General features: G+C 32.3%; 1 protein-coding gene across 1 annotated transcript; it reads left to right on the top strand.

Annotated features, from left to right (window-relative positions):
* Positions 1-24,885, top strand: LOC143257714 (phosphatidylinositol N-acetylglucosaminyltransferase subunit A-like). Its single transcript, XM_076516749.1, has 11 exons — positions 1-52; positions 1,407-1,581; positions 3,744-3,859; positions 4,174-4,281; positions 4,946-5,052; positions 7,276-7,358; positions 10,848-10,945; positions 12,943-13,126; positions 14,979-15,078; positions 20,717-20,802; positions 24,303-24,885. The coding sequence occupies exons 1-10, from the start codon at positions 1-3 to the stop codon at positions 20,783-20,785; spliced, it is 1,092 nt and encodes a 363-aa protein (XP_076372864.1). The 3' UTR covers positions 20,786-20,802; positions 24,303-24,885.
* The last annotated feature ends 519 nt before the right edge of the window (positions 24,886-25,404 follow it).

The raw sequence follows: 25,404 nt of genomic DNA, 5'->3' as shown, positions 1-25,404 counted from the left end.
ATGAAAGAAACACTGGAAGATGAGTGTTTGCAAGAATTAGAAAGTGAATGTTGTAAAGAAATTAGGGCGGCTCAAAATCACATAAAAATATAATGTATGAGACTTATCAACAAACTGAACAGAACAAGATGTATTGAAAATAACACAAAAACATGACATTTATACAAAGAGCCAGCAGTGTGATGTGTTCATTACAAAGAGTAAGATGTGAGGAGACATGAAACAGAATTATTTCAAGCATAAGAATGTAACACCTAACAGAGATATAGAAAAACCAAAAGAAAAAGTTAAAACTTAATTATACTTTTAACACTACATTCATAATCTAGTCCCTTAGGGATTTTCATGAATTAGGAGAATGTGAATTGATGGTATTTCAATTTCTACTGCACCATATTCAACACATCCATTACTAACCACGCATTTCACTCGGTCCAGAGCTCTTCAGACCAGCTGGGGTACGACAAGTACAGTAGTACATGGAATACTATTTATATGCATCATTTGTTACAACAACAGTTATTACAGTGAGAACACCTTTTATAATTTTACAATGCATGAATATAATTAATTATACATACCTTAAGACTTCAGAAATACAATAGGCCTAATATAATGTCTGAAGACAAAATTAATTATAATTATGCTTTGCAAGCTCCTAAGAGGCATTTGCCCCACAGAAATTAAGAAAGGTAGGCTTAAAGAAAACTTAAAAGCAGAATATTGCACAAACGATATTTACATCATAATAGTTGCTATACATGAAAATTACTGAAATATATAGCACCTATACCAATGCTGTGTGCTATATCCCAGCCGAGCCAGTGAAAGCCCTCTTCAACACTTGATATGACACGCAACTTGGTTGACATTATAATACTTTCTCCTTTCCTTTCACTCATGGGTTCTTATAAAATGACTAAAAGAAATAAAACTACATTTCAGTCAAGTATACCTATATTCATATTAGTATTAAACAACAGAATTATGGAAAAGTTCTTTTTATTTTGGTTTATACTAAACTAAAGAAAGTAAGAAACCTCAGTTTATTACTAAACAACTGATAATAATGTTAGTTTAACCATTTGTCATTATTTAAATCATTTTGCCACAACATTTTCATGAATTTGAAATACAACAAAATAGAACATGGACACTGGCAGTTTGGTTTTATAGATAAACTGAGAAACGTGACTTGTAATGATAAAAAACAAAAAAAAACTGGGAGTTATGAAACCCAGATGTTCACGAAAAGAATAAGTATTGATAAGTTAGGGATTTTGTTAAAGGTCAAAATAAATGTAGCATTTAACTATACTAAAACTTGCAACAAAATTAAAGAATGACATATTTGGAGAAATTGGTTTATTTTTACTTTTTTTGTTTTCCATCTCTATATCATACAGGCTTTTTCTGCCCTAGCCTTGAGTCAGTATTTCATGCCAACACTATGGGAATCAAAACTGTGTTCACCGATCACTCGTTGTTTGGGTTTGCTGATGCCAGTGCTATAATTACCAATAAACTACTTCAGATGGCCTTGACTCTGTGTAATCATGTTATCTGTGTGTCACATGTTGGGTAAGTGTTAACTGAACGATGTAATTTGTTCTTCAGTCTGCTGAATAACCTTTTTTGTCCAGTTTTACTCTTTCATTTTCAGGTTGACCATCTCATTATTGTTGATCATGACATGAAGTTGCTAGTAGTGCCTTCTTAGCTACAGTTATTGTGGTTATCTAAGATAAAGGTTATATTCATTATTAAGGATAAAGCTTGGAATGTTTTCAGGCTCAGGCACAAATAGGTGGTTAGAACACTCGACTCACAATCTGAGGGTCATGAGTTTGATTCCACATCACACCCAAAATGTTTGCCATTTCAGCCTCAGGGTATTATATGTTTTAGTCAATCCCACTATTAGTTGATATAAGAATTGCCCAAGAGTTGACAGTGGGTGATGATGACCTTAGTCTTACACTGCTAAATTAGAGACAACTTATGCTGATTTTCCTCATGTAGTTTTATGTGAAGTTCAAAACAAATGGACTTGAAATTTTGTCAAAACAAAAGTTGCAGAAATGTTCAAGTCCTCATAACCAGTTTAATATCTTGTAAGATTCCAGTTAACAAATAAATTAGGCTTTAATGTGTTCTGTACTTTCAAGTCTTTATTACTATCGAATCAGAGGAAATAATTCATAGAATTCAGGTAGAGTCCACTCTGAAAATCAAATCCAATGGTTTATGTGTTTTCTTATAGCAAAGACACATCAGACTATCTGCTGAGCTCACAGAGGAGCACTGAACCCCTAATTTTAGCATGGTAAATCCATAGATTTACCGCTGTACTAGCAGGTAGCAAATCCAATGGAGTGTCCAAAACAGAAAACAAAACCCTAAATGATTGGAAGTTAATAATTATAGATAAATAAATATGATTTAATATTGTCAAAGGTTAAAAGATGAAAATAAAGGTAACTGTTCTTATCATATTTTTTATCCATCATTCACTTGCACATCAGGAGATATTGAACAGTAGGCTAATAAGTTTCTAACTAAATTAATAATCTATACATTTATTTGTTTAATGTTTTAATTAAATTAGGCCTAACTTTCAAGTTTTTAGGCTACATACTTATTTCTTTGATACCAAACTCAGGCCTAACAACTCAGTTTCTAGGCCAAACAGTCAAATTATTTCTCTAATAACTGACTCCTTGAAGAGACTATAAGGCTTCCAAAACTTCACATATTATGCTATATATCTCACCAAATGGTGCTAATGTATACAATTTAAATCAGATATTTTAGTAAATCTTTCTCCAAAATTATTGACAAGCCAGTTAATTTTAATATAAAATGTTTAATCAAGCAATAATATAAGTTAGATACACATAAAAACAAAACATTGTTCACAGTAATATCTAATTATGTATTTATATATATTTGTTTCTAAGTTTATAAGTATTTATAATTTATCTGTTGCTTATATGTGTCAAGATGTATAAAAATTACTTAAACTAACATAGAGCTTGGTAAAAGATATCTTGTTGTTTGTGATATTCAGTAATAGTCTATGAGTGTATTAGTGTTATAGCTTCTATGTTCAGTGTTTACACAATTACTTCAAGTCCTGGAAACTCTTGGTACATTAGTTCTAGAAATTTCAGTACTGGAAATCAACTGTTTTTAAGTCATGGTCCTGACATTTTCTTTTCTAAAGTCTGTGTGAATTCTGTACAGTTTTAAAACCATGAAAGTTAGTAGGTAAGAATTAAAAGACTGTTTTGCAATTCAGTTTTACCTGGCAATTACATTTACATAAGAAACTATCTGCATAACAAACATGTGAAAATAAATGCTTGTTTTCTCTACTTTAAGGCAAAACAAAATAAAACATGGAATGTAAACTTTTAACCGTGTGTTATTGTATTTTTAAGACAAGTAACAGGTGTGTCTCTCAATAAAAGCTTGAAGAAATTCATGTTAATTGTTTAAGCATTAACACATTAAAGTTTGTGAAATGGGTTTTAGCTATGTATTGAAATAGTTACATTTCTCTTGCATCTCACTTAAGGAGGAACTTAAAATCAAATATTTCAAAAAATCCTTAAACTAGACTTTTGCATATTTTATAAACAACATTTCATATTTCAAATTAAAGGAATTTTTCAAAACGACCATCACCCCACGGATAAGTTGTCAATGTTAATGAAGTATTTTTTTGTTTTTTTCACTAGAAAGGAGAATACAGTGTTGAGAGCTAAGGTGAGACCATCATTAGTGTCTGTTATTCCTAACGCAGTTGACACAACTATATTTACTCCTGATCCTAGCAAGAGAAACCCAGATAAAGGTATGAACAAAAATGCAATTACAATTGTTGTATTTATGACTATTAAACCCTGTTTATATTAGATATTAAATTGGTATCTCAAACTTTAAAGCTGTGATAGCACTTGTCTGTTTGTTTTGTTGTGAGGTATTTCCAGCATCGATAAAAACGTAATCAGTGGTACTGTTACATCCATCATCTGATTTAAAGGTAAAACATATCTTTCACTATATTTAGTTTTAAAAAAATTGAGCATTTTAGTAAAATTGATTTTTGTTTTGCAGAATTGTTTCAACAATTAAAAAAAGGCATTTTTTTATAATCTTCTTTTCAAGTGACCATTGTGGTTATCAGTAGGCTTGTGTACCGAAAAGGAGTGGATTTTCTAGCAGGGGTTATACCTATTTTGTGTAAAAACTATCCACAAGTTAATTTCCTCATAGGTATGTTAGCATTCTTATTAAGAACATTAATCTTCAACCATAATCTTGCATTCCTTAATATCTAATTAGAATACTTTTTTATATTTTTTAACTTGTATCTTTATAATTAATAAATTAGTAATAAATCAGTACCTTTATCATCAGTAAATCAGTAGTGAGTCAGTACCATTTTATCAGTAATTCAGTAGTGAGTCAGTACCATTTTATCAGTAATTCAGTAGTGAGTCAGTACCATTCTATCAGTAATTCAGTAGTGAGTCAGTACCATTCTATCAGTAATTCAGTAGCGAATCACTGTTTTTTGGCAGCAACTCAATGTTAAATCATTACATTTCTCATCAATAAATCAACAAACTTATTGACACACTGTCTCAAATTTCAAGTTAGTATACAAACTTTAGGATTTGTATGCTATGTATGTATATAAATGTATTAACAAAACTTATGATCCTAGCTACATGGAGGCTGTTATTAGTTCTTCAGTAATAATGTTGGCTTTCATGTTTACTTGTGTAACTTTTGAATTGTCATTCTGATGTTTTTAATTTGTCCTACATTAAGTTAAACCAAATTTAAAAACTTTCTGTGTACATACTTTTGTTGCTAAGAGATTAAAAGATATTGAACCACAAGGGTATAAACAGTTACCTAATCATATGTACAGGTGGAGAAGGGTCTAAAAGGATAGTGTTAGAAGAGGTGCGAGAACGCCACCAGCTTCAAGATCGTGTTACAATGTTAGGTTTTGTTGATCACAGTAAAGTGAGAGATGTAAGTGTGCAAAATGGTTTTATTATTAAGTGTTGGTGAACTTATTTTTTAAACTTTAAAACCAGTTTATCAGGTCAAATGTGGATTGAATAATTTCTAAATATTTGAAGCATGTGTTGTTGGATAAGAACCAGAAAAAAAATGGGATACTAGGAACAAAATTACAGTTCTGTGGTGATTAAAATAACATCTCTTTCCTGTCCTTTGCTGTTTGATACCATTAACCCTATGAATACAACAAAATTGAAGCGTGTATGTCAGATCTTTTGAAAAGTTATATGCAAAATGTTATTAAACAACTTTGTTATCAGTGTTACACTTGGCATCAAACGTAGCATATAATTCAAATTTTAAGATTATAGAAATTAAAATATAAAAAAGAATTTTCAATCTTCACTCTTCTATGTCACCTGACATGTACAGCTCTGATTTTTTCCCTCTTAGAATTTTCTAATGTCATAAATAAACAGCTGAGGTGTACAAACAGTTAGAAACTCAAAATACACATACTGCTAATAAAGCTGAACATTCTACATTCCTGATTTGTTGAGATATCAATAAATTTTTCTCATCTCTTTTGTGTCAATTATTAAAATCACTGTACCCATCTGATAGGCTTGTTTATAACCAATAAAAGAGGCTGTTATGGTGTACATGAATCTTAAGGCCATTTGTTTACATTTAATGTTAAAGATCACAGTTGACAAGAAATGTGTGAGTAGAATTGTTGCTTCTGTCAGTGCAAAGATTTTTTGACACACTTATAGGTTAGTTAGAAAGCCAGTAGTTATGAAACATTCTTTCCTAGTATGTAATGTATTTTTGGTGTTCTAAAATACATATTTGAAAGTTATGTGACAACCAAAAAAGAGGGGTTACTAAAATGTGATATCTAAGTGTAAACTGACCTCATTACATAAACTGAGTTATAAATTTCCTGGTTTTTATGCATATGTTTTGAATATTTTTATGTATATTTTAACAAAAGTAAATAGAATTTTCTCAGGGACTTACACTTGGAGGCTCAAACTATATGAATTGTTATTGTTTTGTTTACTTAATCTGTGGGAGAATCATATATGAACTCTCACTGTGATTTATTGCTTTTCACAGAATGATAAACATCTTTCTAAGAACAAGACCTACCATTAAAAGTCAACAAAACAGTTTTGAAAGGGTTAAAATTGTTAAGATAATTAAATTGAAGATCTGACAACAAATAATGCATTAGAATGTGAAAAGTGGCACACCAAATTACGAGAACCAAAGTTTTCTTTGCATTAGGAAAGAATCAGTTTATTTACTTTAAAAATTTGGAGCAAGATAAGAATCATTGTGTAAAGTTTGATTAACTTTTATGTGTGAATGGGATGACTAACTCATTACATGAAGGGCACAAAAATTATCTCATGCCTGTTGCCAAGTGCTCCAAATAATCATGTTAGGCATTTAAAAATCTAAAAGGATAAGCTGGATTAGCATAGAAGATGGAAAAGATGTCAGCATTCATCTCTTTCTATATAAAAACATTGTTTATGGCCATCATAAAGGGGAGTGTACCCTGAATGTATGAAAATATTTTGTATTTTAATTTCACAAATTTATAGCGTTTGGTATCCCAAGTTATTGTGAACCAGGCTTTCTTCTGGTTATGTTGTCTGTTAACTTGTAGACCATGTAGCTGATTCTATAAGCTGCTAAATAAACTTTTGGCCAAAGACTGTGGGTCAAGAAAAGAAAGTTGGAAATCTATACTTGTATGTCCTACGTTTAGAATCATTGCAGTAACAGAAGTGTGGTTTTCTATCTAGTAGTGTATAATGGTATGAATTTATGCAGATGAAGCACAAATATAAATTAAATTGTAGTACATCCACATGTGGCCATGATATGATATCTAAATACCACTTAGATCCCAATGTACATTTAGGCTAGTCTTTTAAACTATAGGTTTCAGCCATGTGGCACTGGTTTCTCAATGTAGGAAAGCTCTAGCCAAAAGATAAATAAAAATTGTTCATGATTTAGAAGAGAACAAAATTTCAGAAGGTTTTTTTTTAATCAACCAAAGGTCTGTTCCAGCACTCAAAAACTCTTAAAAAGAAATATTAAGTTTGTTTCCTGATGTGAATAAAGGAATATGTAACTTGTATCAAAAGCATATTTTCCACTGTAAATTCTTATTACAAGATATGTTGAATAATGTGCAATCTTTTGGTATAGGTTTTGGTTTGTGGGGACATCTTTTTGAATGCTTCATTGACAGAAGCTTTCTGTATGTCTATAGTTGAAGCTGCAGCATGTGGGTAAGTTATTATAGAATGTCTTAGCTCAGACACAGTGCTATTTACATATTATGGAATAACATATGTTACTATGCAGCATGTGTTCAAATATCTTTATTTTTATTTCATTTAAATACTCGTATTAAATGTACAGAACACAGTTCAAACTGTCTACAGAGGCCTAAAAACAAAGAAAACATTAGAATGTTAAGTAAAGCAGGGACTTGCCAACTGATTAAAAAATAACTGAATAACTTTCCTCTTAGTTCTGAGTCTCAAGTTAATAAATTGACTGTTACTACTAGCAGTATGGTTATAACTGTGACAACAGAAAGTATACATTTGGCTTATAATAAATTTTGTAATATTAACAAAAATTAGAACACGTTATTTTTTCCATTTCAGAATAAATCTTCTCTTTCTCTCAGTTAGTGCAACCACAAGTTACAATGTAAAGTCTACCAAGAAAATAACATTGTTTTTATTGAAGTGTGATTTAACCATTTAAATGTTTAGATGAATATACATATTTGAACAGAAATTATCATTTTAGTGTTTGTCCAATATGGTTTCTTAAAAACTAAGATCAAATAGATTCTTAACTAAATTTTAGAATTAAGATTAATGTGGTATGATATCAAGAAACCTTTGTAAGAGATTAATGTGGTATTATATTAAGAAACCTTTAAGAGATTAACGTGGTATGATATTAAGAAACCTTTAAGAGATTAACGTGGTATGATATTGAGAAACCTGTGTAAGAGATTAATGTGGTATGATATTAAAAAACCTTTGTATGAGATTAATGTGGTATGATATTAAGAAACCTTTGTAACAGATTAATGTGGTATGATATTAAGAAACCTTTGTAAGAGATTAATGTGGTATGATATTAAGAAACCTGTGTACGATATTAATGTGGTATGATATTAAGAAACCTGTGTAAGATATTAATGTGGTATGATATTAAGAAACCTGTGTAAGATATTAATGTGGTATGATATTGAGAAACCTGTGTAAGATATTAATGTGGTATGATATTAAGAAACCTGTGTAAGAGATTTACATGGTATGATATAAAGAAACCTTTAAGAGATTAATGTGGTATGATATTAAGAAACCTTTGTAAGAGATTAATGTGGTATGATATTAAGAAACCTTTGTAACAGATTAATGTGGTATGATATTAAGAAACCTTTGTGAGAGATTAATATGGTATGATATTAAGAAACCTGTGTAAGAGATTAATGTGGTATGGTATTAAGAAACCTGTGTAAGATATTAATGTGGTATGATATTAAGAAACCTTTGTAAAAGATTAATTTGGTATGATATTAAGAAACCTGTGTAAGATATTAATGTGGTATGGTATTAAGAAACCTGTGTAAGAGATTAATGTGGTATGATATTAAGAAACCTGTGTAAGAGATTAATGTGGTATGATATTAAGAAACCTGTGTAAGAGATTAATGTGGTATGATATTAAGAAACGTGTAAGATATTAATGTGGTATGATATTAAGAAACCTGTGTAAGATATTAATGTGGTATGATATTAAGAAACCTGTGTAAGATATTAATGTGGTATGATATTAAGAAACCTGTGTAAGATATTAATGTGGTATGATATTAAGAAACCTGTGTAAGATATTAATGTGGTATGATATTAAGAAACCTGTGTAAGATATTAATATGGTATGATATTAAGAAACCTGTGTAAGACATTTATATGGTATGATATTAAGAAACCTGTGTAAGAGATTTATATGGTATGATATTAAGAAACCTTTGTAAGAGATTAATGTGGTATGGTATTATGAAACCTGTGTAAGATATTTATATGGTATGATATTAAGAAACCTGTGTAAGAGATTAACGTGGTATGTTATTAAAAAACTTTTGTAAGAAATTAATGTGGTATGTTATTAAAAAACTTTTGTAAGAAATTAATGTGGTATGGTATTAAAAAACTTTTGTAAGAGATTAATATGGTATGATATTAAGAAACCTTTGTAAGAGATTAATTTTGTATGATATCAAGAAACATTTGTTAGAGATTAATGTGGTATGGTATTATGAAATCTTTGTAATAGTTCTTGAAAGAGTTCTTTCTTTTACTCAAGTAATGATAATATAATGATAATATATAATGATAATATGCTTTTCCCTCCATGTGCTCAAAGATGATGAAACAATTCTAGTGAATCATAATTAATTCGATACTAGATAAAAGTCCAGAGGACTCAGTACACTGACGTGGAAAGTTTAATCTTAGTTTACAGTATTTAACTGAGACAAAGAGTTTGTTGAGAATTAAATTTTAATGGTAAATCATTCTTTATGCAACTACAAGTACTCTGTTATTCTTGTGACAGACAAGGTAATGAAGAATTTATAATTGTCCTAAAGAAAGTAAAAATATGTGGGATCACAAATGTTTGCTAGGCATATGCATGGAAACCCAATGAAATTATAGCACTTTCAACATATTTTTAATATTATTTTTTATACTTAGTTTTGTATTATTATATTGAAATGTTTACCTTGCTTATGTACATGGTTTGTGCCTTAACATTTCTGTTATATGTCATCATTTAAAACGGGAACATCCGTCAATGTATTTAGCAAGAGTTATGTGCACAAATCAGCACTTAAATACGTTTCAAATATTGAGGCCAAAAAAGTCAAATAACTAAAACATTACCCACCATGCTTCACTAACATTGCTTTTTAAGTGGCAGTTTTCAAGTCTCAAAACTGAACACAGTAAAACAGAAACATATCTTTATGTACAAGAACTCTTCTGAACCTAACATGATTACATCAGTAAAATGATCTTCTCCTTCATATGAACATGATCCCAGAAAATGATCTGATTACTCGGGTGGGTCATATGTTGGGAACCAAATCCCTGGTTTAATGAAAAAAAAAATCATTCTTCACATTTTCTCTAACTAAATCATGCAAACAGTATTATTTTGTATCATAGTAGGTCAGTGTGATGATAAATGAAACCTTTATTAAAGTGAAAGGAGATCATATTTTTATCATAAATAAAATACCTTGTTGAAGGACCAAATAGAACAAGACTAAGTCCAAGAAAGGAATATAATAAGTTGAGAATATTTCATGTAAAATGATGACGTAAAAATTATATAAATAGTTAATTAAGCAATGAATACTCTCTTATCCACTAAGTGACATGAATTATTTTAACTCGGTGAAGCTCTGATATTAGCGGTTGCTGGATATTTGTTTTTAGTTTACTTATGGCTCAGTTACAGTTCTTGACTAAAGAATCTAGTATAAAGTTATTAAGCATGTATGTTGCTTTTTTTCTTTTTCTGAAGCTAATGATAGTTTATAAAAATTGTGCAGTCAGTGCAGCATTTTTTTAAAATCTAAATTAAAATTTTCGTTGTGTGCATTAATTATGGCATAATGACCAAAATAAAAATATATGTTGTGCAATATGGTAATCAGTAAATATAATTTGAAAAATATTATTTAGTTTCTTGTCTAGTTTGCAGGTAGTAAGTACTAAAGTGGGGGGAGTACCTGAGGTTTTACCACCAGACCTGGTGTGGTTGACAGAACCTAGTGTAGCTGGTAAGTAATTGTTTTTTTCTCACTCATAATTAGCTTTTGTATTCAGAAATAAATCAGATAATACAAAACGGTCGTAAACCTCTAGAAAACTGAGTAAGTATGAAAGGTTAACCTGAGTATTTGGTGGTATAGAATAGGTGCCCAAAAATACCTTAACATTTCTGTAAATAAAGGATGCAAGATAAACTAACTTTCCATGAAGTCCATTACTTGTTTTGCCCTGCAGCAATAAAGAGTCATTAAAACTAACCCTGTGGTGAACAAACTATACTGTCTGTTTCATTTTCATAGCATCCATATCAGCTAGTACAATATTTCCCGTAGAGTGGGGCACTCCACCCTCATCTCAGGGAGGCATAAATGATCTGTGAAGGGGCACAATAATGCACAGTTAAGTGTTTAGATATTTTTTTTATTAATGAAAATAATAATTAATTACTACAATACATATAATGTTTTAATATGTATCTGTGTATTATATCTAATCACATAACTTTTCCTTATCTAAAAAAAAATGGCACATGAAATCATGTTTAGTACCTAGAGTGATGACAAAAGTTTGGAAAATACTTAACTAGTACATCTGTATCTATACATATTGGAAAATACTTGACTAGTACATCTGTATCTATACATATTGGAAAATACTTGACTAGTACATCTGTATCTATACATATTGGAAAATACTTGACTAGTACATCTGTATCTATACATATTGGAAAATACTTGACTAGTACATCTGTATGAATACAAAGTTTTGAAAATACTTGACTAGTACATCTGTATCTATACAGAGTTTTGTAAATACTTGACTAGTACATCTGTATCTATACATATTGGAAAATACTTGACTAGTACATCTGTATCTATACATATTGGAAAATACTTGACGAGTACATCTGTATCTATACATATTGGAAAATACTTGACTAGTACATCTGTATCTATACAAAGTTTTGAAAATACTTGACTAGTACATCTGTATCTATACATATTGGAAAATACTTGATGAGTACATCTGTATCTATACATATTGGAAAATACTTGACTAGTACATCTGTATCTATACATATTTTTGAAAATCAAAAATGAGAGTGGCCAACATTAGTGAAATTACATTAAACTTGCATTGTAAAAACCTTTGGCTTTACACACCTTATTAGGCCAAACTGAAATACAGATTGCTAGATTACCTCAAAGTTGTATTTAACTATGTAATACCCAGGTACATCAAACCTGTGCAACCATTGTGTGGTTTGTTACATTGAATGGTTTAAAAAAGAAAGCCATTGGATGAAGTGGTTTGAAATTTCAGAATTTCTTTCCACAGGTAGCATCTGCAAAGAAAATGTTTTCTGTATGTGATATTTATATGAACTTACAGCTTTGAAATGTGGAAAATATTTGTTGTGATACATTTTATTTTCTGTTTTTTGTCCTCTTACACTGTCTTAAAATTTTCCTATACTATTTTACAAAACTATATTGTTGTCCTTAATTTCAAAATTAATATACACAGCTTCACAGTTTTCTATCACTGGAATACAATAAAAATAACTCAAGTTTTAAACAAACCAATTATTTGAAGATTTTAAACCTAAAAGTTTCATTTGATACATGTAATAATTTTAAATCCTGTTTATATTCACTGTTTTTTAAATTTTTTTAGCAAATGTTTTTACCAATTCAAGCAGTCACTTAAGCTAATATGAACTAGTGGAAAAAAGGCTTAATACAAAGGCCTAACAGCAATAAAAAATTCATTGTTTTCAACAAAAACATTTTTCCCTTCCATACTGTAACATAATACTCCAAATAAAGTATGAGAGGACAGAGCAAGCTTTAAAAAGAAATCAGTTTTATATTATTAAAATGAAACATTGTATATTTCACATCAGTGTTGTTTTGTATGACTAAGCCTAAAGTTACATCTGAACTAAATATTGTTGTAGCCTAGTTCAGTATCTTAACTTTAAAATTTGTTTTCTGTAAATTAGGTCTCGTGGCAGGTCTTAATCAAGCTATACATGATCGAAAAGTTGGAAAAGTGGTACCTCCATGGGTTGCTCATCAGAAAATTAAAGAAGCATACCAGTGGAAGGATATTGCATCTCGTACTGAAGTAGTGTACAACAGAATCATACAAGACCCTGTGCACAGTCTTGGTACTAAACTTAGCTGGTATGTGCTCCTTTTAATAGAAACTGTTCTTCATATTTCTAGAGAGTGCAGCTAAGATTTTCCAGCTTGAAAATATAATAAATAAACATGTCAAATACTTTTTATGAATTATACTGAACATTTTTCAGTACCTTTAGCATTATGCAATCACCTTCCTCTGTGCTTACACTATTGTTATTTATACAAAGCAATGTGATACTATTTGAATAAAAATACCTTCCCATATTTATCATACTGAACATTACTACAGTATTGGTTATGGCTATTGGAAAACTACCAAGTAAATAAATTGTAAGTTTTATACTGTATTCCACTGTGCACAATTTTAGGTATTGGTTCCTTTAAAAGTAAAGTCCTAACACTTTCTGTTTTGTCACAAGTCAGTCATTATTGTTGACTATAATGAAAAGGTGTGAAATAAGTGATTCATCAGAGCACATTCTATTCATATTTTCTCATCTTATGATTGAATAAATAGAGAGTTACAAACAGTTCATGTACCAGTTGAATAGTGAACAGTTACACAAGCAGCTCATGTACCAGTTGAATATTAAACAGTTACACAAACAGCTCATGTTCCAGTTGAATAGTAAACAGTTACACAAACAGCTCATGTTCCAGTTGAATAGTAAACAGTTACACAAACAGCTCATGTTCCAGTTGAATAGTAAACAGTTACACAAACAGCTCATGTTCCAGTTGAATAGTAAACACTTACACAAACAGCTCATGTTCCAGTTGAATAGTAAACAGTTACACAAACAGCTCATGTTCCAGTTAAATAGTGAACAGTTACACAAACAGCTCATGTTCCAGTTAAATAGTAAACAGTTACACAAACAGCTCATGTTCCAGTTGAATAGTAAACACTTACACAAACAGCTCATGTTCCAGTTGAATAGTAAACACTTACACAAACAGCTCATGTTCCAGTTGAATAGTAAACACTTACACAAACAGCTCATGTTCCAGTTGAATAGTAAACAGTTACACAAACAGCTCATGTTCCAGTTGAATAGTAAACAGTTACACAAACAGCTCATGTTCCAGTTGAATAGTAAACAGTTACACAAACAGCTCATGTTCCAGTTAAATAGTGAACAGTTACACAAACAGCTCATGTTCCAGTTAAATAGTGAACAGTTACACAAACAGCTCATGTTCCAGTTAAATAGTGAACAGTTACACAAACAGCTCATGTTCCAGTTAAATAGTAAACAGTTATACAAACAGCTCATGTTCCAGTTAAATAGTGAACACTTGCACAAACAACTCATGTTCCAGTTGAATAGTAAACAGTAACACAAACAACTCATGTTCCAGTTGAATAGTAAACAGTAACACAAACAGCTCATGTTCCAGTTGAATAGTAAACAGTTACACAAACAGCTCATGTTCCAGTTGAATAGTAAACAGTTACAAGCAACTCATGTACCAGTTGAATAGTAAACAGTTACAAGCAACTCATGTACCAATTGGATAGTAAACAGTTACAAGCAACTCATGTTCCAGTATAATAATAAAGGGGAATAAGAATCTCGTGTCTTGTTATTTGGATAGTTTCCAAAATTATTATGATACTGAAAAAGATATTGTTGGTTAGAATGGTATGAAATGTATTTATTAGTTTACTATGTAGGTTAAATGTTGTTGTTTTTATAATTAAGTTGATTTCATCTATTTTGTATCAAAACACACCAAGTAATGTATATTTCCAAAAGTTAAGGACCAATTTTTACTAGTATTAGCATATAAGGTTTTATATAGTAGAAAAAAAGTGCTTCCATTGTATTGTTATCTGACGTTAAGTTTACGTTGGTATAAAAACTATTATTTCTTCCCTCTTCCACAGGTATCGACAAATTGGTGCAGTTGGAGGACTTTTTTTTGCTCTACTTCTTGTAGCGGAACATTTATTGTTTTTGTTATCTCAGTGGTTTAAACCAGAAGAGGTAAACACCCTTATTGCTATGTTCATGTATCAGAACATCTGTTTGTTATTGTAGACTTTTTAGTCCATTAATGTTTGTTTTGTTTACTAATAAGACAGTACTACACTAACATATAATGTGTAGAATTCAGAGAGAATATAAACATATACACACACACATAAATACAGCATAAACCCATTTAAACAACAGAAATTATTATGTAAAGTATGCATGTATTAAGCAGACAGAGATATAATGTTAAAATATTGTGCAAAGAAATATTTCTATAAAAAGCCCATATGATCTTGTTATACTTAGAAAACATACACAACACACAGGAAAACATGTTGCATTAATGCCATATTTTTTTTTATAAATTAGATGTCCATTTTGTTATTCAACTGTGTTGGCATAGGAACAACTTGTTTTAAACCTAGTTTTCTTACTGCTTTTTCAAGTGGTACAGTACATCAAAATTGATTCTTTTTAATGTTAACAGTATTGCTTACTATGCTATCAGCCAGTTTTTAATCATGCTTCCATTTGTAATATTATTTAGTTAATGAATTACAGAGATGATATACACCTAATTTATAGTGTATATTCTGATATATTTGTTAATTGTTTGTACTTTGTATGTAATAAAATTTGTTCTTTACAAAGAACATTTGTTTCAGTATGTTTCACAATTCAGTACAGATTGTTTTATTAATTTACACATGCCCAACTTTCCTGCCTTTGTTCTACCTTCACAACTTTTTTACATTATCTCTCAACCACCCATATCCTCTCTTAAGCTTTTCATCAAAACCCTGAGGGATTTTGGGGGATATCCTGTCCCTTCTTTATTCTATGTTGGCTCATTTGTCGTCTTCGGCTCTGGCTCTGCATACGTGGTTTCTCTGTTGTTGGGACCGTCTAGACTGTGATGCAACCTTAACTCATACATGTTTACCATCATCTTATCTTAGGTGTTTACATATGGCCCACTTCTATGGTAATACATATTGGACACAATTTCTGAGTCTTTTTGAATCATGAACTGCAGCAGTACAACAACAGTCTGTTATGTCTCGGTCAGAGCCCATTACAGCACTTATTACCATTTCTTCTCCCTCTTTTTTCCCAACACTTACTTGTTCCTTCTTTTTGAGGTACTCATCTCATCGCATTCTTTGACAATGCACATCACATCACCTGGTGGATTCTAATCTGGTGAGAGCTTGGCTTACCAATTTTCTTCACTACTGGCATCCTTTCAACATGGAACATTAAGGTCTTCAAGTTTTATTGGAAGGATTCATAATCCCATTTTTTTCCTTCCTCCAATGTCTCCTATACCCATTTTCTTTCCTCCATATTGGAATCCCATGACCAGCCAGTGTCTGTTGGAGGTGGTTCAGAAACTATTATCTCAGCAGGACATTGAATCTGTTATATATCTTTCACCTAGTTTTATTCAAGACTCTTTTTGTTCCTAAGAAAACCAGGACTTGAAGCCTATCATCAATTCGTCTTTCCTCAATTACTTTGTTCAACTGTCCCATTTTACTGTTTCTTACCTGACAGTGGGCATTTTCTCTGGGCCCAGTATTGATGTCACCAGTGTTTATCTCCACATCCCTATATCCCCATGGTCTCGTTGATATCTTCAGTTCGTCCATCACATGGTGTTTTGTTCCATACTCTTCAAGTTTGCTTCTGCCCCTTATGTTTTTTGTCAAGAGGTCAGAGCTTTTATTTATTATCTTCATGCTTTGGAGTTGTGATTGAGCCATTATATGGATTATTGGCTTCTTTTAGCTCCTTCCAAACTGAAGTTTGGTAACCATACCCATCAGCTTCTTCTAGTGACTGCTCAGATGGGCTGTTTAATCATATTAAAGATGTCCTTTCTTCAGCCTACCCAATATCACATCCACTTGGGTGTCTTTTTCAACACCAATCATCCAGGTCCAACCTTTTCCCCTGCAGCTTCATTCCATGGAACTGTTAGTTCATCATGCTCTTTCAGCTCTCTCACTTTCTGCTTGTAAGGTTCTGTCGTTTGGGGGGACGTGGTCTTCAGTGATGTCACTAGTCTTACTTTGTCATGCACATAGGTGACCCCTTCGTTAGGCTTTTCATAATCAATAGAACCTTCTTGGGATCCCTTGTCAATTCCCTTTATACTTACTTCTAGCTTGATTAACAATCTCTTTTGATGGTTGGACAAGATCCTTATGTTGGTGAATGTCCCACTTCCTTCTCCTTATCCAGAATTACATATTTTCACAGATGCATTCCTTCAGGGCTGTAGAAGGCTTTAGATCAAAAGGTCTTTGCATATCAAAGTTCTTGAGCTTTTTTGCACTCCATTGGACTTTAAATAACTCACTTCCTTTTGTCCCCTGCTAACATCAAAGGTTCAATCCCCTTCAATGAACACAACAGGTAGCAAATTGTGGCTTTGCTATAAGAAAAACACACACACACACACGCATATAAACATGCTTGCTTCCTCTCACCAGACAATGTCTGTTGGTGATTCTTTCTGACAATTCTACAATGGTAGCTCATATCAATCAGCAAAGGGACACGTGGTCAAGAGATCCCTGTTTTAAAATGTTGGATCAACAATATTGGACCTGAATAGATCACATTAATCTTGTGTGTTACATTCCAGGTGCTTTCAATCTCTTAGCAAATTGCCTTTCATGCCCCAATCAAATATATCTGATGGAGTGATCTTTAGATCCCTTCATTTTCTGGTGGCTTTGTAATTGGTGGGGTTTTCATTTTCCCCACGTAGATTGGGCATGCTACCTACTTCAATCACAAGTTAGCCCTCTTTTAGTCCCCAGCATCTCAGCCTTGGGCTTTAGCTGTGAATGCCTTTAACTAGGATTGATACCATAAATTCCTTTGTGTTTTTCTTCTTATCTGATTTTTTCACCAGGTAATCTCTCTCATCCATACCACTCTGTCAAGTACTTCTCATCACTCCTTATTGGCTACCTCAGCTGTAGTTTCCACAATTACAACAACTGCAATTTTTCCCTCCAGTATCACAACCTTTGTATCCCTTCCTTCTTCATTAACTTTGGTCACACTTTCTACATCCAGCCATTCACCTCCTTTGTCTTTACATTTGGCTTTTCTCTAGTCCTTGGTGAGTATATCAAGTAGCTTTCTGTTTAGCTCATCCCAGACATCCTTCTTCAATGGAGGTGTATCAACCCAAATGGAAAATGTAACTCCAGTATTCCCTACTGACCAACCTACTGTGACTAGAGTGTTAGAGTTTCTTATGTGGATTTTCAACCATGTGTCTTCAATCTCATCATCCTCAGGTTATTGGGCTGCCTTATTCTGTACCTTTGATTTTTCTGATATAATTGAGTATTTGCTCTCCTGTCCTTACCATGTTAACGTGTTCCTTCCAGGTTTGTCATCCCCCCTTATGGTTTATTCCTCCAGACTGGAATATTAATGTGGTCCTCCATTCCCACAATTTACCTTTGTTTCAGCCACTTTCCTTATGTTCCATCATTCTCTTAAAATGTATTTCCTTCTCCCCTTAGACTGTGGATGTCAAGGGACAGATTTGTTTATCATTGATGTTTCACATATGTTTTACCACCCTACATGTATTCTCCTTTATTCCTCCCAAAGACCTCACATGATATGGAGGGTAACTCTCCTTTTGCCTGTTTCTCTTTCTTATATTTCTCATCTCATTTGTTGTTTCAATCCAGATAGACTTTTATGTTATACTACCCAAACAGCTTTCTTCCACGGTACCTGTTACCGACTCTTTATTACTCTGAAATCTTCCTCTGTTTGGGATCTTTCCCCTTCTACCGTCACTAGTTGGGTTTGACATTTTATTTGATTGACTTATTCTGACTTGGCTTCCTCCCAGAATTTGTTCCCGATGTTTTCACATCAGATTTAATACTTCACTTTTTCCCTCACATATCATCTTCATCAGCCATGAAATCCTACAGTCAGGCATGTGGACTACATCAAATACATTCATCTCCCATTACTTATCGCACCATATCGCAGTTTCTTCTTTGTTGGGTTTTTGTCTTCCACCTGCACCCATTCTTCAGGCTTCAGTGCAACTTTAAGCAGGTAAGTTTATATTCCTATTTTTCTTTCAGGAACCCTTGCTTTACTTACTCATTATATGGATCCCATTCTGTGGTGAGTGGTGCCTGACCATCTGTTCTTCAACTTGACATCCCCACTATACAACCATGTTGACTCATGCTTTACCTTCCATGACTTTGCAATGCTCACAATTGAAATGGGGTGTTCCATAAAATCACTTGTATGTGAATAAACTTGCAATGTAATTGCTTCATAAACTTTCCCATTACAGATGGATGGATGAACTGCATGGGTAGAGCAGAAGGGAAAAGCTGCCCATCCCTGCAATGCCTTGTATTAAATAAATCAGTATGGTCCACTTTTCATATTAGGGTTTCATTGTATCCCATTGCACTGTCTTAGGTGATAACATTCCTCTGGACTTTCTACCACTTTCTCACTCCCATTTCTTCTTGTGGAGAATGGAAGATCTTATTACTTTATAATTCCAAGCCACCAGGGTTGTCTACCATAGAGGCACTCTCCTGAATGGATTCCATACAAAGACGGCTGTAACCATTCATTGCAGAGTAGAGTGGTGGTGTTTTGCAGGTGTAGATGATATGCTATTCTTCAGTATGCAATATACACTCACAAGGGAGTGAGGTGTCAAATTGCAGTTAACCCACTGACTGGGAGTCGAGTCCTCATCCTATTCCCCACATGGATGTCAGTACCCCGTGGATGGGTTTTAGAAGGGAGGGAAGTACTGTATCAGGAGTTATAACTTTCCTTGACTGAAAATATATTTCCAATTGGTACTTCCTTCTGCTAACTCTTCCCACCATTCCACCCACTTTCCTTCAGTGCTTATGTCTTCCGCCAAGCTTTGAAGTGATAGTTCAGTAGAGACATATAGAGGGAGTCATGCTTTTATTGGTAGATGAGTGATGCATGATGATTTAAAAGAGAGAAATGTTGGAATCATTTGATTTCAATAAGAGGGAGCAGAAAATATGTGGCATGTGTAAAGACAACATTGTGTGTAGAGGGCAGCACTATATTAAAATACATAATCTTGTGAGAGGAGGGAAGTACCTGTCAGAAATACATTTTCAGTCAAAGAAAATTAGAACATTAGCTTTCAATTATTGTTCTGATAAATGTTTCTCCTCAAACATAAAGTTTTGTTCAGTTGGACATTTTACCTGTAGACTTCAGGATAGTAGATAAAGTTAAGAGATTTATCAAGATCTTACCAACACAGGTACTTTACAAAGAAGTTAAGAGATTTATCAAGTTTCTATCAACACAAGTACTTTATAAAGAAGTTAATGGATTTATCAAGATTTTACCAACACAAGTACTTTATAAAGAAGTTAATGGATGTATCATCAAATTTTTGTGAAATAAATTAATTTATTTCTCTTGTGTAGCTTTTTCTCCATGTTATGTCCACAAGTACGGGACTTTGTTTATTGTTTTTATAATTTAGGTATTTCTGTATTGTTACGTTTAATGACAGATCCTTTACATTAAGAGATTAGAATCTAGATAACATAAGATTTTGATCTGTTTACAGGATATTGACAAAGCTGCAGATGGTACAAAGAGGTTCCAGTCTCATAGATCAGTACATAGTAAGAGATGACCTCTCTAGCAGATATTGTAAGTCATCATTTGTTGTTATTTGGTACTCCTTGTGTTGTCCTCTATACTGTTGTTAACTTATACATACCACATTTGTTTTCTACAGATCTAAAAACATAACAGCAAGGAAACTTCACTGAACGTAAATAAGCTCTATTAATTTATATTCACAGTAGTCAAGTGCATGAAGTAACAGTATATTTCTGTAGATTTTCTAAGTGTCATATTCTTAAGATAAAACAATGCAACTTCTTTTGTTAATAAATACTGAACGCGTGAAAATTATTAAGATAATGAAAATGACATTCAAGATCATTTTTGTCTTTTTTGTTTTTTATAAAGTATTGAAACTTGCATATTTATACCTAAGGTAACAGGCCTGCAACTTTCTGTCATTCTGTTCTGTCTTCAGTTTGTTTGTTTTGAATTTCGCACAAAGCTACTCAAGGACTACCTGTGCTAGCCATCCCTAATTTAGCAGTATGAGACTAGAGGGAAGTCAGCTGGTCATTACCACCCACTGCCAACTATTGGGCTACTCTTTTACCAAAGAATAGTGGGATTGACCATCACTTTATAATGCTCCCATAGCTGAAAGGGTGAGCATATTTGGTGCAACTGGGATTCAAACCCATGACCCTCAGGTTACAAGTCGAACGCCTTAACCCACCTGGCCATGTTGGGCCCTGTCTTCAGTTAATAACGCTAAAACTTACTGTTTGTCTGGGTGTTGAAACATTTCCTACAGCCTTGTTTAATATACATTTTTTAAAACCTTTTTCAATATGTTATTTGTGTAGCTTTAATTTAAGACAACAATCAGCTTGGTTGTTTTTAGGAAGAATTCCTTTCAAGTAAAACATGATGTATTTTTATATATTTAAAAACGGCTGGTATGGGTTAAGAAAATTTTTATGTAGAGGGGCAAACAACTTTTTGACCTTATTCTGTCTCTGTCAGGTTCACAAAGAAAGAAAGAGGTAACTGACCGATAGCTGACCACATGTTTGAAGGGGGTTGTGTAATTGAGTGTACGAATGTAGAGGGTGTGCTTGATGTTTGATTATATTCATTAATATAGTTTATGTATAAAAAATGTTCCTTTGTATTGGTATTCATGTTGTACTTTTATAAAGTAATGTTAACCCTAAAAAGAATGGCAATATTTTTCATATATGCTTCCATGTTGTTGTTTTTTTTGAGTCTGTACCATCAGTAATGACCACAGATATGATTATATTTTGCTACAAATATAATTGATATTTAAGCTTTCCAGTAAAGACACCTAAGTGATACACTTGTTATTGTCTTTGACTGTTTAATGAATGTTTGAGATAAAGATTTTACTTGAAGCCAATCTCTCTCTTTGCTTCAACTTCAGTCAAGGTCAGAGAATTTAGAATTTTGCTCTACAGTACATTTCCTGGTGAACCTCCTGTTATTCTGCCAGTTACTCAATAGAAAACTGGTAAAATACCACATTTCATCACATTCTCTAAGTTTATTATTATTGACATTAGGTGGTGAATTACATGTTTTTTTTATTGTTGTTGTTTTTGTTTTGTTTTCTATGGATAAGTAAAACTGTGTTTTGGTAAAAAACGACTGTACATCCTTATTCTGTAACCTTCTAGTTCCCAGACCTCTTTGAATCTAATAATTAGATGACTTACCAATAATAAAATAGAATTACTTTGTGACAGCTTTACATTCTTCCTCCTGTAAAATTCTTGACACACATTTCATTCAACTTACTATTGGAAGGTTCTTTGTGCATGTGTGTTTTCTTTTAGGAAAGCCACATTGAGCTATCTGCTGAGCCAAACGAGACGAATCGAATCCTTAATTTAGCATTGTACATCTGTAGACTTACCTCTGTACTAGTGGGGGGCGGGTTCTTTGTCTTCATTTTCTTGTAGATGTTACTCTTGTCATGGAGAAAACAAAATTTTCTAGATGCATCATTCTCTTCAGGAGTAGTTGGAAGGTTATTCGTAATATATCGGTAGACTTGAATTCTTTGAATTTTTTCCCTTGTACACTATTCTCTTGAATATTTTAAAAAATCAAAACATTTAATAAACTCTGTTTCCAGTTGCTTCTTGTTTAAAGAGAATGTGCTCTTTAATCCTGGTTTTTCCATTTTCAAAATACATGGTTCATCCACATAACTGACTTTTAATAATTCTCTCATCAGTATTTTCTTCCTTTCAAAAGATGTTTGAACTGGTTAAACATAGGTACACATTTCATTTCCTTGTATGAAACAGTGTTTTATTGTAAAAATTGTTTGCACTTGTTCCACCTTTTTTTGTAAACCTTCTTGAAAGTCGTGTATAAGAATTGTCTACACGTTCACGCACTTGTTCCACCTTTTTTTGTAAACCTTCTTGAAAGTCGTGTATAAGGATTGTCTACACGTTCACGCACTTGTTCCACCTTTTTTGTAAACCTTCTTGAAAGTAGTGTATAAGAATTGTCTACACGTACGCACTTGTTCCACCTTTCACCTTCTTGAAAGTAGTGTATAAGAATTGTCTACACGTTGACGCACTTGTTCCACCTTTTTTTGTAAACCTTCTTGAAAGTCGTGTATAAGAATTGTCTACACGTTCACGCACTTGTTCCACTTTTTTTGTGAACATTCTTGAAAGTAGTGTATAAGAATTGTCTACACATTCATTCTTGAAAGTAGTGTATAAGAATTGTCTACACATTCACGCACACTTGTTCCACCTTTTTTTGTGAACCTTCTTGAAAGCAGCATAAAAGAGTTGTCTACACATTTACACACTTGTTCCACTTTTTTTTGTGGCCTTTATAAATTTATCCTGGAAAGGAAAATTATGTTACTTTCCCATCACAACTCCAATTTCTTTTACACTAGCCACAGTTAACTTTTCTGATAGTAACACTAGTACCTGCTTACATAAGTTAAGGAAAACATTTTAAGTCCTTTATTTGATCATTTGAATTATACAAGTGTAATAAGCCCACATAAGATACAGTTAAAGTTTAACACTCTTTGTAAGTACAAAACAAATAATCTCGTAGATGCATTTTTGGTCAAAGAAGACTAAAATCTCATGGCAACAAATAACAGCAGCACTAAACTTAGCAGTAAGTGATACCCAAATACAAAACTGTTTTTCATATACTGGTTTTAATAAAGTCAGTTATAGTCTTAATTAAGAATGAAATTTCAAATAATATGTAGTTGTTTAGTTATTAAGCATTATTTGGTAGCTACATAACATAATTTCTGGTTACAAGTAACATATTGGCTCAGAACATATTTTCAGCATAATAAAAAGTAACTTGTAACAAAAACTGATATTTCTGGGACCATTTTATCTATTCAGCTTCGTAGCTTCATGGTTTATGTTTTTTTTTTTAAAGTCTCAGTAATTTCATTATTCTTATCTTTGATGGGATTGTTTTGTTTTAGGGTAATGTGTTAGACTCTGGATATAGAATTATTCAGTTACTTTGTCTTTCAATTTATTTAATTTTTACAGGAACTTTGAAACAAGTGCATCACTTTGGAACATATTTCGCATTCTGACAGAGTTAAAGAATGAACTGAAGTTTCATGGTGAAAATAAATAAAGTGAAACTGAATAATCCTTCAAACTGGTTAACAGACACAAGAAGACACCAAGATAGGAATGTACTTCAGGACTATCTGTACCTCTTTCAAGGGTGTTTAAATAGTTATCATCATCCAGAAGTGACAAAATATCTGAAGCATCTGTCTGACTTCATGTATGCATAAGGATGTATATTTAGTTTACTTTCTGCATGAGTATGTAATAACTTATACTACAAGTTACTAGTAATCTTTCTTCCTGTGTTTCAATCAAATCAAATCCATTACAATACCACAAGGTGTCTCCTGTTCTTTAACCTGTGGGTGTGTTACAAAAGAAGCAGTGAATCCCTTAGCACAGGAGGTGGGAGAAGTAGTGGTTTGCTATCTTCTCTCTAATAAGTAGCTCAAAATTAAAGATTGTGGCAGGTAGTTTCAGTAGCTTTTGCCATAAATACAAAATACTGTTAATGATTGTTTATCTTTGAGTAAAGGTTTGGTTTACACTTAAAGTAAGTGACTTATAAGCTGCTACTTTCTACAAAATCCATAAAGACATTTTGTAAACATAAACAATTACCACTTCCTCACCTACATTTTCTACAATGTGTAGTCGTATTTGTTTTCTTCTGATAAGTTCAGCTGCTGATGTCCAGTGCATGTCCAGTCATATCTAACAATGATGTCAGTGATGGTGTAAAGTTCAAAAATACAGAAATGTACATAAGTATCTGTGCCAGCCTGGCTCAGTTTTTTTTTTTCCAATCACACAATAGATACATTTCACAACAGTTAAATATAGCTAAAGATCAAATTGTAGAGTCTTGAGTATCAATTTCAATTAGAGAATGTTTTGGTAAAATTCTACTTAAAGATTGGTTTAATGTTATACTTTATTTTTGCTTACTTCATGAATGAACCTGAATACTTGTTACTAATAACTATAACACAGGTTTGACATGGAGGTGTAATTGTAATGAATTTCCACAGCCAAGAAAATTGTATCTGTAAGACATAATGGGGTTGCTAAT

This window comes from Tachypleus tridentatus, chromosome 7 (genome assembly GCF_004210375.1).
Source record: "Tachypleus tridentatus isolate NWPU-2018 chromosome 7, ASM421037v1, whole genome shotgun sequence".
In the NCBI taxonomy this organism is placed as follows: Eukaryota; Metazoa; Arthropoda; class Merostomata; order Xiphosura; family Limulidae; genus Tachypleus; species Tachypleus tridentatus.
This window is presented reverse-complemented; position numbering and strand designations above follow the sequence as displayed.